This window comes from Lissotriton helveticus, chromosome 12 (genome assembly GCF_964261635.1).
Source record: "Lissotriton helveticus chromosome 12, aLisHel1.1, whole genome shotgun sequence".
NCBI classification, from domain to species: Eukaryota; Metazoa; Chordata; class Amphibia; order Caudata; family Salamandridae; genus Lissotriton; species Lissotriton helveticus.
In genome coordinates, this window is record NC_136073.1 from 902,472,132 (window position 1) to 902,488,708 (window position 16,577).

General features: G+C 44.7%; 1 protein-coding gene across 1 annotated transcript in view; it reads left to right on the forward strand.

Moving 5' to 3' along the window:
- LOC144797699 (immunoglobulin kappa light chain-like) overlaps window positions 1–16,577 on the forward strand; it is a 73,651-nt gene that overhangs the window by 18,578 nt on the left and 38,496 nt on the right. Inside the window, exon 2 of the mRNA XM_078668433.1 lies at window positions 15,074–15,433. Within this exon, the coding sequence (XP_078524559.1) occupies window positions 15,074–15,433 (360 nt within the window). The remainder of the gene's footprint in view (window positions 1–15,073; window positions 15,434–16,577) is intronic.

Genomic DNA, 16,577 nt, shown 5'->3' on the forward strand with positions numbered 1-16,577 from the left:
TACTTCGGGGTCTAGGAGTACCCCACATGTTAGGGGGGCGGCCGAATACGACCTCATACGGGGACAGACCTGATCTGGAATGTGCGACCATGCGCATATAAAACAAAGCGACTGGCAGAGCTACTAGCCAGTCTACACCTTTGTCCTTACAGACTTTTGCAATGCGGATTTTCAGAGTCTGATTATGTCTCTCTACGAGACCGGCTGCTTCAGGATGGCGTACACAATGGAACTTCCACTGGTACCCTAACAAAAGGGAAACGTGTTTCATGAGTTCAGATGAAAATGGCTGGCCGTTATCAGAATATACGACTCTAGGGAGTCCGTATCTAGGGAAAAATTCACGAACCAACTGCTTGGCAGTGGTCGCGGCTGTGTAATCTGGGACTGGATATGCCTCTGTCCACCTGGACAAAGCGCATACTACTACAAGGACATACTTGAAACCTCGACATCGCTCCATCTGAATATAATCCATCTGGAGGACCTCAAAAGGGTGGTCAGGGGGCTGGAAACCACCTTGTTCCACCGGGACACTTTTACCTGGGTTAAACTGACAACATATCATACAGGTACGGACTTTCTGCTTGGCTGCAGCTCGTAAATGCTTGTTGAACCAAATGTTCTGGATACTGTCTAACATAGCTTTTTCTCCTAAATGTGCTGGACTATGTGCGGTATTGATAATGACTTGAACCATAGAATCGGGGAGAAACCATGTGGCTCTACCCTTCGTTAACCATCCTTGATCTGTCTGGACCCCTCCTTGTTCAGACCATTTCTTGATTTCATCGAAGGTAGCATGTAACTGGATATCTATGACATCTTGAGTAGGGTCCTTAACTGTCATGCATATAATCGGATCTGGAGTATGTGTCAGGTTAACTGGAATGGCTGGAGTCTGTGCTGTAAGCTTGGCTGTGCGGTCTGCTAGATCATTACCTTGAGAAATAATGTCTGTAACTTTCGTATGTGCTTTGCATTTCATGATAGCAATGGATGTCGGTAAATGTATGGCATCTAACAGGGCTTGAATAAGGAGACCATGCTGAATCTTGGTTCCATGAGAAGTCATGAAACCTCTCTCCTGCCAGAGCACTCCGAAGTCGTGTACAACTCCGAATGCGTAACGTGAATCTGTGTAAACATTAACTTTCAGGTTCTTGGCGTGTATACAGGCTTGTGTCAGAGCGACTAGCTCTGCTGCTTGAGCGGACAGGGTGTCAATACGGTGTGTCTCAATAACTTCAGTGTCAGTAGTCACTGCATACGCGGCGACTAGTTCTCCTGTACTAGTTCTCATACATGAACCATCTACATAAAGTGTCAGGTCGGGATCTGATAACGGAATGTCTGTCAGGTCTTGTCTTGGCTTTGTCGTAATGTTAACTACTTCCACACAGTCATGTGTGTCTGGATTTGAATTAACTGATGGCAACAGTGTAGCAGGATTCAGGACGTTGCAGCGTCTAATTTCTATGTGTGGCTGGAACAGTGTCAATTCATAACCTGTTAAACGTGCAATTGTCAAGTGCTGAGTTTGTGTTCGGTTTAAAAGAACTTCTACTGAATGCGGGACTTGTACTGTCAGGGAATGCCCTAAAACTATGGAATCACTTTGTCTGATAGCTAGTGCTGTGGCTGCAACCGACTTGAGGCACGCAGGCAACGCCTGGGCGACTGGATCTAATGTGCTCGAAAAATAAGCACAGGGCTTGTATTGTCCTGCTTGATCTTGTGTGAGAACAGATAATGCTGTACCTTCGCGTTCAGTAACGAAAAGTGTAAAAGGCTTACTGTAGTTCGGTGTAGCTAGAACTGGAGCTTGACATAGGGCTTTCTTTAACTCATTGAAACTAAGTATATGGTCAGATGTCCAAGGGAGGACAGTCGATACGGCTGCCTCCTGTGTTGTTAACTGTATCAGTGGCTTGGCTAGAAAGGCATACTGGGGAATCCATTGTCTACAATAAGAAGTAAGGCCGATAAAGGCACGTACCTCCTTCTGGGTTCTGGGCTGGGGAAGACTCGCTATTAACTGGATACGGTCGGGTGTCAACTGCCTACCCCTCTTGGACAGCAAGTGTCCTAAGTATACCACTTGCTGGACACAGAATTGAAGCTTCGAAGGTGACACCTTGTGCCCCATCTCGGCCAGAAAATACAGGACTGTAAGTGATGCTCGCTCGCAAGCACGTTCAGAACGGGCTGTGATCAGGAGATCATCGACATACTGGAGTAGGGCAGTGTCAGTTGGCATGTGAATGTTGTCTAGTTGTCTCTTGAGTGCCTGACTGTAAATACTAGGACTTTCTGTGAAACCTTGAGGAGCGCGTGTAAACATATAGCTCCTTCCATTTAAACAAAATCCGAAAAGAAACTGGCTGTCTGGATGAATTGGAACACTAAAAAATGCATTCTTGAGGTCAATAACAGTGAAGAACATGGCTTCGGAATCAATGGCTGTTAACAGGGAAGAAATGTCTGGAACAACTGGGTACTGAGGAATAATACATTTATTAAGCTCTCGTAAATCAATCACTAATCGATATACTGGGGGTGCATTCGGATCAGTACGTTTCATGACTGGAATGATCGGAGAATTGCATACATTGGAGTCAGTTTCTACAACTACTCCTTGAGCCATGAGCTCGTCAATAATTTTGGATAAGGCTGCTACAGCCTCAGGTGGCAATCTGTACTGTCTGATTCGGGGTAACACTACACCTGGTTTGAGAGTCACACGATGGGGTGTGATTTGCATGTAACCTACATCAGTTGGACCTTGCGCCCATAAATGCTGTGGAACATTAGACAATCTTGAATCAAAATCTCGTAATACATAGTGACCCTTAAAGTCACGTAGGAACAGTCGTATTCCCTCTGGGGAACAGCAAATAACTGCACCTAACTCTTTCAGTGTCTTAATGCCTAATAGGTTTTCTGGACATGACTTAGTAAGTAACAGATCAGTAGTACGGGACAATGGACCTACTTCTAGAGTGACTGGCTTTGATATCTCGTTAACGATGGGTTTTCCTGAAAATCCAAGTGAAACATTTCTTGAGCCTGAGAGCGGAGCCCCTGGAACTTCGGCATGACTAATTGTGGTCCTACTTGCCCCTGTATCGATCAAAAACTTTCTGTCTTTCCCTAATACTTGACTGTGAACATAAGGACCTTCTTGATCTACAGGTATCTCGATGAGAGGCAAGCCTACCTCCCTCTCTAGGCTGTTTCATGAATATGACTGGTACTCTGGATACTCGGACTGTGCATACTGGTACATCTGCGATGTAACATGCTGTGTTGCAGCAATAGGCTGCGGTACTGTAACTGTCTGTTGTGCATTCTGTGACTGAGGAGTCTGTGAAACTTGTTCTTGTCTCGGCGGACGTGGTCTTTCTTTAGTCTTACCAGTAGCTATGTTGTGTTTCAGAACTGCACACTCGTTTATAAAATGACCTGGCTGTTTACAATAATTGCAGTTCCCTTTAACGGGAGCTGCAGGATGACTGGCTTGATTCGGACCCCTCTTCTGACTGTCTTGAGGAATAGATTGTGCAACTAGCACTTTCATTTTCGTGTCTTTCATACGTTTTCTCTCGTGTTCTTGCTCTTCTCTGATTCTATTCTGGTGATACTGGAGCATCTGGAGCATCTGGGACGGAGTATTTGCTTGCCAGGTGCTTTCGACTTTCAAAACTCGGTTTTTAATTTGTGGACTTGAATTCTCGACTAATTTGGTAACGAAAAGATGAGGGTATGACTCACTACTTGTCTTGAGACCACTGTTAATACTGAAACATTTTTCGAATCTAGAATAAAAATCACTAATATCTTCATCTTGTTTCTGTTTACAGGCTGAGATTGCATCCCAGTCTTCTTTCCTAGTTGTCAATAATCTGGGTAAAACTTGAATCAATAATTCTGGTAAGTCTTTACATTTATCTCCAAGACCGGTACCTGGTACTCGTGCCTTGTCTTCAGCTTCTAGAGCTGTCCAATCGATCTTTTTCTCTCCCACCTCCCATTCTTTTTCTTTTAACTTTTCATACACCCCTGCGGGTAACAGGACCTTTAACATTTTAATGATATCTGGGTAAGTGTATTCTCCCATACGGAGCATGTCTTTTAATTCTCCATGGAACCCTGCTGGATCTTTGTCATGACAGGGAATTAATTTCTTCATTTCAAGAAGTTCCATCTTTGATATTGGAGTGTATACAAACACTCGTTGCATTACGCCACCCGCCCCTTGGACTGGGTGGACTTCTCGTAACGGATTCTGTCTGTCTATGTAGAATGGCTTATTTTCTGGGGGTGAGACATGAACAAAATGCGGGTTCAAAAACGTTCTATACTTGTGACGCTGTTCTAGAATGACACTAACTAAATCGGTACCTAGACCTCTCCATTTATACTGGAGTAACTCGTTCAGGATATCGTGTAACGGGCCTGGATCAGAATGTTGACCCTCATACAGAGTAATGAGGTGCTGGATCATATACATACCCACCAGTCGTTGCTCGGCTGGGGGCAGTTTTAGAAACATTTGTGCCACTATTTCGTCTGGAAAAGTGGTAGAATCAGTAATCCATCGGACTGCTGATCGAGCTAGTTCTTGTTCATGCATGGTACTTAACTCACTATAACCGACTCGTGATTTCAGAATGTGATCGGTAGCTTGAAATACTTGTTCTAGAGAACCTTGTTCTGGTGCTGGATGATGAAAAACAGACTTGGGTTCTAGGCGTAAATGGCGATCTGGAAATCTGGATTTTCCTACATACGCTATTCTGGCGGGATTCTCGTTCTCTTCCTCTTCAGGATCAGAGATACTTTCTTTCTCGCTTACTTGTGCTGCTTTACGCTGTTCGTGTAACCTTACTATTTCTTTACGAATTTTCTTGTACATACTCTCCATGGCACTGACGGTCTTGTGCTTACCCTCGGCTATATTATCACTCCACCTTGTCAGGATTCTCATTTCGGCGGGATCTTTAGACGGGTAATCTTGTTCTCTTATTAGACAATTGATCAGGAACTTTAATATCATGAGCTGAATCTCGGCTTTCCTTTGAGACATAATCTCGCCAATACTTTCTGGATCATCCCCTGTACGGATGAAACGATATATTCTGTCTAGATCTTCTTTCATATTCGGTAAGGTGACTAGATACTCGGTCACTCTCCTTACACGTAAGGAATATAAAACCATAGTATATTCGCCTGGAACTGGATCATAGACACATTCGTTAAGGGCTTGCCTGATTTCTGTGACAGACTTATTACTTTTAGGAGTACGCTGTGATGCTTGAGCATGTAATTCGAGTGCTGATAAACGCTTGTGTGGCGGCGGGGTTTGAGGAGTAGCTCCTCCTGCGGCCCCTAGACTGGAGTCGTCTACTGAGGCTCTACGTCCTGGCAGAGTGGGAAGTGGAACTATAGGCTGGACCGGGGGTACCGTAACAGGTACTCCGGTGTCTGGAGGAACATGAATTACCTGGTTTACAGGGACTGGCGGAGCGCGAACAGGATTGGCATATTCGGGGACTGTGTCGTCCAAATAGGACGAAATAAAAATATCAGCTGCGGTCGGTTTGTGACGTAGCTTGGTCGGAACTAATGGCGGCGGGAAATTACTGGATGCCTCTGGGGTCGCTTTTGGCAGGCCCTCGGCAAGAAGAGGATACATACCCTTAATGAGGGCATGCCTCTGTCTGTCTGACTGTTCGGCTTTGACTTGTTCACCTATCTCGATTAACTCTCTTTCTTGGGCTCGTTCCTGGGATTCTCTACTTAACTCTGACTTTCTGACTTCCTTTTCCGTTCTTTTATGAGCTTCCTTACGCCATAACTCGATGGCATCTTTCTGTGACTGTCTGGCTTTCTTTTTCCATAATGCTTCTTCTACTCGCATGATACATTCGGCATCCCATGTACCCGATACGGGCCATCTATACTTTTCTTCTAACTGTTTGGTATACTCTACCCATAAATCTAGATACATTATGGCGCTTATGCCATGTTTCTGATACATAAAGTGACCTGGACTGTCCCTAGGCGGGACAGGAACCGCTTCCTCTAACAGACCCTTTCTAGTTTTTAACTGACGTAACTTGGAAAAGAGCGGCATTCTAAACTTGAATCGGAACACAATACAATACACGAAAAACAATAACAATTGGGAAAACAATTCAGGCATACCACGACATTGGAAATACATTAAACAATATCATAACATAACAGTTCGAACAGAATACTACCTGAAAATACTGAAAACAGAAACAGAACAGAATTCTCGAGAACGGAACAGACTAGAGTTACTGGATGCACTGCTGTAACAGTACGGAACATACCGGTCCCATAAAGGAACGCATCAAGACCCGTATCCACCTAGGTGAACACTTCGTTTGTGGGCTTGGGTACCACCAACCCACGGACCAGGAGTCAATTTAGACTGACCCTGTCTAGATACTACCCCAGCAATGGTACTCACCGGGCAGCACGGAACGGAAAGCCTCGGACGGGACTGGACTACGACGGACTTCGGACTTCGGACTTCAGTTACGGGTGGGCCTCCGGATACCTCGGACCTTGGACTCTCGGCTTGGGCTCTGGTCGGGACTCGCCGCGTTCCTCCACCGTCTCGTTCGGATGCTGGACCGCCTCCTCCGTCTCCTCCGTGGGCCTGAGGGATACTTGAAGCAGAAATATCTGCACTTGGCCGGTATGGTTCCGTCACGGCTGCAGAGGGTCAGGGGGTCGGCGTGGCTTCACCGACGCGTGGGGAAAGGGCAAGTCCCTATTCGGGCGCCATTATGTGGTAAATAAATAAATAATACCCTATTTTTGACTAGATTTATAACATAACAGGTAGCTCAATAAATAAGAGTCAAGATTCGAGGTAGTAGGAGTTTCTGCAGGTTTATTACAGCATAAGGACAGGATCAGGACAACCTGCATGGGAATAGGACAATAAGGCCCGGCAGCTGCCGGGGCTGGGTCTGGGATGAGCGCGCTAACATTCAATAACAAAACACAGGCATATATACATAACGCGAACACATAGCATTACATTGCAGTAGGCGTAGCAGTGGGTGGAGCAGAAGGCGTGACGCGTAGCAGTCGCGAAAGATAACAGTAAAAAGAGGTGTAACTGGGAGTATACATAGACATGTGATGCAAACGTAACAGAATATGTCAGGAATGGGCGGAAACATAGGAGGGGGCTACCTAAGGAGCCGGGACCTCTAACCTAATGGTGCGCGAAAACTGGCAATGACGTGTTACTAGGAGAAGCTGGGGGCTACGAACTCTGTGTTAGGAGCAGAGACTAGAGTCTGGAGGGTCGGAGCGACATGTACCTAAACCCTATCTGGTATCTAATGTTTAGGGAACATGTTGATATAAACTAGAAGTCATGAGGGGAAAAGCTAACTTGATTCTAAGACTGGACCATGCATTATTCTACATGTAGTGCGTGATGAGGAATACTAAATGACCATTAAATACAGTATTTCTCTAACATGGGGACGAGAAGGCTAGACAATGACGGAAACTATTGATGCAGTTCAGTAGCTTAGGAATGCAGAGGAGGAGTACTGAACTGATAACTGGAACTATAACATACTTTTGGCAGACTCAGAGGCAGAGCCAAGCTGCACCGGGCACTGCGAGGCAGGAAGTAAGTGAAGGGTCGAGGATACAGGTGGGGGCTGTATCGCTCCTCAGCGAGGCTTTCAGGAAACAGAAGCTGAATCTGTGGTCCGGGCCCTTTTGAGGCCTGGAAACAAGGACTTTATTATGGAATAACGTGCACACTAAGAAACGTGGCAACATAACTTTACCTAGGCCTGATATTCGTAGTATTCACGAGGACTGGAAACTAACATACTAGAGGTGGACACAACTGTAATTGCGTCATTAATCAGACATGAGGAATAACATATGCATATTGGTCATGCACACATAACATATGATGGATGAGGCGTAGGGACACAGAACATGGCAAAATTTACTTTTCCACAATCCAATCAAAAGAATGGAATAGAAGCAATACTCCAGGGGAGGGACAAACACAGGATGAGGAAGTAAGAACATTCAATAACAAGCAAGCAAATGAGATTGACAAGACTGCCACCCAATGGTAAGGTGGGGTGGGCCCAAGGCCTACTGGAAGTCCCGCCATTGTTCACAATGGGTCTTCAACAGCAGAGAGCTAAAGGCCGTCTGTAGGCAAGACCTAAACATGACTCTGGAGCAGGATTGTCTGCCTCTTAGCTGGTGCCGTGCCTCTCTCACCCCTGAAGCTCACACTCTTCGTGGTGCTTTCTGTACCTCTGTTGGCTTCCGAGTGAGGCGAGGGGCTGCTGCCCCGCGGAAGACGGTCTGACTACCACCAGCGTGTGTGTCACTGTGGGCTCCTTGCAGGTTCTGTCTGCCCTGTCATTGTCCTGAGCCTCATAGCTCATAGAAGCCACTTAAATGTGTTACACAGGTCAGCCAGAGCCCTTTGTATTGAGTAGACTCAGCATCTCGTGTCAGCCCAGTAGATGTATGGGGTCACCGTCGACACCCTGGAGACCCCATAAGTTTTACCTTTGCTTAGTTTCTGGTCTACAATCAACATTCAGCCCAGATTGCTCCCAGAAACAGCACCACACCGGCCTGCCCACCTAGGATGCCCTGTCCATACCAGGGGTACATGGCAGCCTGTCCTTCCAGGTCTGGGTACACAAATTCAAAGCCACTCCCTGCATTACATCACCGCCTGTCCTCCCAGGTACATATCTACATACCTAGCCACACAAGGACACATCACAGCCTGACTCCCAGGTACATATATAAATGGATGCATTACCCATACAAGGTACACATCGCGGCCTGCCCCCCCAGGTATGTAGACATGGATGCATTTCTCATACAAGCAGTACATCACAGCCTGTCCTCCCAGGTATCTCCCTGGTGTTACATTAACCGGGCAAGGGGCATTTACGGTCTGTCCCGCCGATGAATGTATACAGAGACGCATTGACCCTCCATGGGTGGTAAGGTGGTCATGCCACCGCCGATTGTAGAAGCATCACAAGGACAGTCAAGCATCCCACCAGGATAGGCAGAGGGAAGGATACTTCGCAGTGGGAAAAATCTACCCTCCTCATAAACATTTCCTCCTTCGAGTTATCCAAGAAGCAGACTATGACCCTTAATAAAGGCATGTCCTTTGTACCGACCAACGACACCTTGGCACTCGAAACTAATGTGGCATTCTTTAAATTTATGCGTAAACTCAGACTTCGACATTACTTTAAGAATGTCATGGATTGCCAATCGGATCAAGACCAATCATTGGAGGAGATGAAATTCAGACCCAAAAGTAAATATATGGCCCGACATCTCGCAAAATTCTTGAGTTCTTTGAAGATACAGTTAAAAGAGATTTATCTAGGATTAGACACAAATCAATAAAAAGTAAGAACTTTACAGTCCATGACTACCACACAGTACAATCGATTACTCAGAATTCTCAACTTACTTTAAAACCGGCAGACAAGGCCCTTGTCATTATGGATACAGAATATTACAACAAGAAAGTGAGTGAACATGTCCAAGAACAACATAACTACCTTCTTCTTGACAATGACCCTACCAATCTGTTACAAAAGGCCTTATCTGAATTGCTACAAGAAGCCTGCACAGCTGGGATCATTTCTGAGACACAAAACATGTTTCTCACCACACAAAACCCAAGAAGACCGTCACTCTATATGACACCGAAGATTCACAAACACCCCACAGACCCCCCATTTTGACCGATTGTTTCAGGATGTAGCTCAATTTTTGACCCCATTGGAAAATATCTAGATCACTTTCTACAAGAATTTGTACAATCTTGGTGCACTTATATTAAGGACACCACTCATTTCTTGACTAAATTGGAATCTATTCAAGAATATTGTAGAGAAGATTGGATATTATGTACACTTGATGTGACTGCACTATACACATCCATTAATCATCAACAAGGGATGGAAGCAGTAGAATGGGCATTGCTACAGATGAAGTTATCTCAAGAAAAAAGTCTATTCATTCTGAAATTGTTACATTTTTGTCTAAACAACAGTTATTTCCAGTGGCAAGATACATTTTTTGGGCAGATGACCGGTACTAGCATGGGATTCTCTGGGGCTCCAGCCTATGCCAATATATTTATGTCTCTTTTTGAGCATGAACACATTCTTACGAATCATCAATGGAAGCAAGGCCTAGTAATGTATGGTCGGTATATTGACGATATTTTTCTAATATGGTCTAAAACTCAGTCAGAACTTGAAGGTTTAATCGTTGATTTGAACACGAAGAACCCAAGGATTCAGTTCACCCACAACATAAGTTCTAATTCAGTTCATTACCTGGATGTTCTTGTCACTAAGGATTTGGTTGACAAAAAATTGCTAACAGACATTTACACAAAACCCACCGATAGAAACAACACTCTTATGTACACGAGTTTCCATCCCAAAAGCCTTATCACAAACTTACCATACTCTCACTTCTTGAGAATAAAAAGAATTTGTGCGACTCAAGAAATATTTGACAATCAAATACAAGTCGATCGTAGTAGATTTGAACAACGAGGGTATCCTATTGAAATCCTGGACCAATGTATTGATAGACTTGCTATTATTGATCGCCAATCATTGTTGACTCCGGCCAGCAAAGCACCTAAATGTCAATTTACATTTGTTTCGAAATTTTCCACATCAGCTAATCAAATCAAACGGATTATACTCAAAAGATGGGAACTACTTCAAAATGAGAGTGATTTCCAAGGAATTTTTCATGAGAAACCCATATTTGCTTACACAAGAGGCCGCAACTTGATGGATATAGTTCGGTCACCCAGGAGTATACAAACCCAACCTGATTACAAAGGAACTATGAAATGCCAGAACTGCATACACTGCAATAATATCATTACTTGAAATACTCTAACCCATCCTATGACAGGCAAAACAATTAAACTTAGGCACACATCAGACTGTAATAGCACCAATCTAGTTTACTGTCTCAAATGCCCATGTGGCAAACTCTATGTGCGGAAAACCGAACGTAAATTAAAAATTAGGCTCACAGAGCACAAGAGTAACATTCGAGCCAAGAACAAAAGTACCCCCATAGCCATTCATTGGGCTGAAAGTCACCATAATATAGCGCAATTACGTGCCCAGATAATTGAGGTAGTACTGAAAAAGGAGGGTCAAGATAACTCTGCTAGATTATTACAGCGTGAAACATATTGGATTGACTTTTTATGTACAGGAATTCCACATGGCCTTAATGATCGAGTAGATCTGGGATGTTTTCAATGACCTATAAGGGCACGTTTCACGCAACCTTTACAGATACCTCTCATATATCTATGATCTACACATTTGCCTAGCGCTGATAGTCCATGAGAAATCTAATTCTTTATATATTAGTTCCAGGCAAGTTACGTCTACATTGTGTTTTACAATTATTATTCGATGTTTTTTACTTTAGATCATTAGCATGATACTGCGAAGGATTTCACTATGTATGTTTTTGTTCACATTGGTATTCTCTGTATTGATGTTTATTCAAACGCTATCTTGAAGCAAAATACGGTTTTTAGGTCGCTACTTTTCCATGTAAACACCTTGATGTACTGATTATTATTATGTAGCAATGTGTATAATGTTTCAAGTTAGAGACATCATTTTTTCACAACTCAGTGATTGCTAGTGTAATAACTTGATGTATCATCATTGCCAATGACATCGACATGGTTAGTGGGTTTACATACTACTACATACTAGGTTTGATGGTACAATATGGCAATATATGACTCCACATGCTATATTTGGAATTCATTTATAGACATTACAGTATGAAACAGGACTTTATATTGCCTTCGGTCAATATCATACGATTGGGCATTAGTAACAAGCTCATTGAATACACACACTCTTTTGCAGCATCTTTTCTTTCCTTTTATCGTTAACCCACTATCTGGCCGTCATCACTTTCCTCTTACTATTGAATATCCACAGTTAGTCATTATTGGGTGAACTCACCCTTTCTTTTCGTCTCACTTATGGACAGTTATTATTATTTGTTGTACCTTGTTCCCGTGTATGCATGTCATTACATCGTTAGACTCCGTGGGTCATATATGAACGTACCATATTCCGACCATGCTTTGAGTAGAGTCTCTGATATACAGATCTTGTTTTCTACGGGACACACTTAAGCGTATCACTTTTTAGGTCTCGGCTGCACGCGCGGAAGCGCGTGTCCGCCGACAGCCTATTGTTGCCGTGTCTCCTTTCCAGGAGACACTGCTGGCCGCGCGCATCGCCTTGGAGGCGATTTCAAATGAGCACGCGCACTCTCACACACACACACACACACACACAGAAGCGCCCATGCACGCACGCACATACAGCCTCCCACACACACATACCCACGCACACAGACACACGAGTGCTGCCCCCCTCGCCCGCCCCCCCGCACACCGCACACCGCGCACCGCACACCGCACCCCCCAGCCCTTTCTAACTTACCGGGGCAATCTCGGGGGACTCCGCCGCTGCAGCTCCTGCCAGCTCCTTTCACGGGGCTCCCTCTTGGTCAAGGGAGCCCCGCAACAGTCGCTTAACCTCCTGCTGGCGGGCCCGGGGTTCTCCACTGCTCACAGGAGCCCCGGGCCGCGATACGCATGCCTCCTCTTCCGGTCCTGACGCGGCCCCGCCCCCGTCACAGGCGACATTGCCTGACTTCCGGTGGGGAAAGCGAAAGCGATCGGAGCCGGTCGCGCACGGTTTTATATGTAAAGCAGACTTCTCACAACTCTGTATTAATATATTTCTGCTTTGTCTACGGCGGCGCGAACAAATAATATTAAGCATTATCATTTCATTACAAAGAACTTGGTCACAAAATAATGTTAAAAGCTCTAAATTAAATGCTGCGAGACCTATTGCATTGTAAATGCTTGTTTATCATGTCACTAGAAGAGTCATTGCCATATAGATTCATTCACCTTTCTGTCAGGATTATTCCAGTTTTTCACGATAGGTAGTTCTACTATGGGACCACATTTCCCACGGTACCCGTAGATGTGCACAACTATGGGAACTCTTTAAATAGTTGTGTAGTATCCTTCCGCGGTTACCTGAGAGTCCGAAGCCGTAGCATTAGACATTGGAGCAACGGACTACCCAGTCACGGAGGTAAAATATTGAGATCTTAGTGTCGATCTTTAAGACTGCTTTAAGCGCAGAAGCCCATTATTAACATTAGACATTTTTGTCTTTTTAGCGGCCCGCTTTTCATTACCACCCCGAAGTTTTACTTAATACGGTTTTCCGTATTTAACATCCTGCCACGTCCTCTTAATCCCATCGAATCACGGAGGTAGAACATTTTTTTCATTAGCCTTAATATGATCAATATTTTGTCACCAGAGTGCGTAAACAGTGACAGGTTATTCTCTTGTTCTTCTAGTGGCCCATCGTTATCCATTATCTCCTATCTCCACCCTCGAGTTTACTTCTACTCTCATCGTGTGATAACCGTAAACCCCATCCGTGGGTTTCACTTGATAACGTTTTAGGTACGTGCTTCCTAGTATATCTCCTAGTAAGCATGTGTTTCATTGTATCATCACTTTACAGACTTTCAGTTTTATATCTGTTGTTCCCACAGTTGTATACTGTTTTACCGGCAGAACTGTATGGTGCCAAGAGTAACATATCAACGTACATATTACCCCAGTAGAAGAACATAATCTTCATCGAAGTGGCTTCCAGCATTTTAGGTACATGTTTTCAAAACTATTTAGCCTTTTTCTTGCACTTTCAATCAGGAGCGTTGTCTTTTATCTTACCCGCCTAGAGGCCCCGTCTCCGGGACGCAGCACACAGTCTATTTTCGGTGCAGTTTTTACACATCTAATAACAGGATTCCATTTCAGTCAGTACGCATTTTAGGAACAAGGTACGTGTGCAGTGTAACAGCGACATGAGTTTGTGTGCATACACAAACATAAAATATGAGCCGTATGCTTCTCCTATTGCGGTTTCTTAATAGTGTTGAGTGTCTAATGGTTTTCATTATATATTTTTTGGGTGATAATTCTTCACGCAGTATGTTATAAATCACTTGTTTTTATATGCAACCATATTCCTCTGAACCATATATCCACTGATATGTATTTTCCTTTGTATTTATGCTTGGAGTGAAATTAGTCTACTTCATATTACCCATACTGTGGATTACCCAGATTCTCTTTTCTTATTTTCATGGACTATAAGAAGTGTATGTCAAATAAGCATCTTAGGATGTTTCATTTAGGCTAATACATGATGCTATCCGTGTTATGCAATTTTACATATGTTTATATGGTTTAGAAGCATATAACAAGACAGTTTCTTTCTTCATCCAGGATGATAACACGTTTTTGCTTTTCCCCCTTCAGTGTCTCGAATTATTGCATAGATGATACCATGCTGAATATATTTATTTTCTTTGATCGTACTGATTAGCTTTTTGTATGTTCTAGGATTTCGCCCCTGAAGAAGGGTACCTTCGGGTCCCGAAATGCATCGGGCATCATGTCTTCAGAAAATCAACACATATTGATTCACAAACAACTATAAATTATGGTTTCCTAATTGAGAAATATGTAAATAGAATATTTGATTTGTAACAATTTAGATCTTTATGTACAACATGTAGAGTTTCCTATAGCTGGAACAGATGTAAAATAAGATACATAAATATAATGCTTCTATGCATACATTTTGGATAACAGTTCTATGAATGAGAATTAAATAATAATACGTGAAATTTCATATTGTTTATCATTTGATTTATCTGATTAGCTGTTTAGCCTTTATTGTTGGAAAAGGTTCACTTTTCCAGTAGGAACAGTGCTCACTACTAGTAGGTTCTCTCTACTTAGCCATTACCTTCCACGCATGCACCATGCGCAGGTGACCGCTGTCTCCCCACTGGCTTCATCGTGTGCTTCCTTTCACAGGTATGGAGGCCAGAGAGTCTCCCACCTTAATGCAGCCTCTGCCATCGATCACCACCGGAGGGCGCCACCCCAAGATCACGTGCTCCTTGAGCGGGAGCAGCGTGACCGACCACGTGCTCTCATGGTACAAGCAGCCCGACCACCAGGGCCTGAGCTTCCTGGTGAGCCACCGGGAGCGGGCCAAGCCGAGCTATGGCGAGGGCGTCAGCGAGCGCTTCCTGCCGGGCATCGAGAAGGAGTCCAGGATCTTCACGCTGACCATCGGGAACACCGAGCGCAGCGACGAGGGCACCTACTACTGCGCCATCTGGTACAGCAACCAGTACATCTTTGGCGACGGGACTCGCGTCATCTACAAGGGTGAGTCCAAATCAAGGCGAGGCGGCCTCCATCTTACTACCTTTGCCACTCCTCTGTACACCTAAGTCCAGGTCAAAGCTCGAGTGGTGGGGATACATCTGTACACCTGAGTGCAGGTCAAAGCTTGAGTGGGGGGGATACATCTGTACACCTGAGTGCAGGTCAAAGCTTGAGTGGGGGGATACATCTGTACACCTGAGTGCAGGTCAAAGCTTGGGTGGGGGATACATCTGTACACCTGAGTGCAGGTCAAAGCTTGAGTGGGGGGATACATCTGTACACCTGAGTGCAGGTCAAAGCTTGAGTGGCGGATACATCTGTACACCTGAGTGCAGGTCAAAGCTTGAGTGGGGGGGATACATCTGTACAACTGAGTCCAGGTCAAAGCTTGGGTGGGGGATACATCTGTACACCTGAGTGCAGGTCAAAGCTTGGGTGGGGGATACATCTGTACACCTGAGTGCAGGTCAAAGCTTGAGTGGGGGATACATCTGTACACCTGAGTGCAGGTCAAAGCTTGAGTGGGGGATACATCTGTACACCTGAGTGCAGGTCAAAGCTTGGGTGGGGGATACATCTGTACACCTGAGTGCAGGTCAAAGCTTGAGTGGGGGATACATCTGTACACCTGAGTGCAGGTCAAAGCTTGAGTGGGGGGATACATCTGTACACCTGAGTCCAGGTCAAAGCTTGAGTGGGGGATACATCTGTACACCTGAGTCCAGGTCAAAGCTTGAGTGGGGGGGATACATCTGTACACCTGAGTGCAGGTCAAAGCTTGGGTGGGGGATACATCTGTACACCTGAGTGCAGGTCAAAGCTTGAGTGGGGGGGATACATCTGTACACCTGAGTGCAGGTCAAAGCTTGAGTGGGGGGATACATCTGTACACCTGAGTGCAGGTCAAAGCTTGAGTGGCGGATACATCTGTACACCTGAGTGCAGGTCAAAGCTTGAGTGGCGGATACATCTGTACACCTGAGTGCAGGTCAAAGCTTGGGTGGGGGATACATCTGTACACCTGAGTGCAGGTCAAAGCTTGAGTGGGGGATACATCTGTACACCTGAGTGCAGGTCAAAGCTTGGGTGGGGGATACATCTGTACACCTGAGTGCAGGTCAAAGCTTGAGTGGGGGGATACATC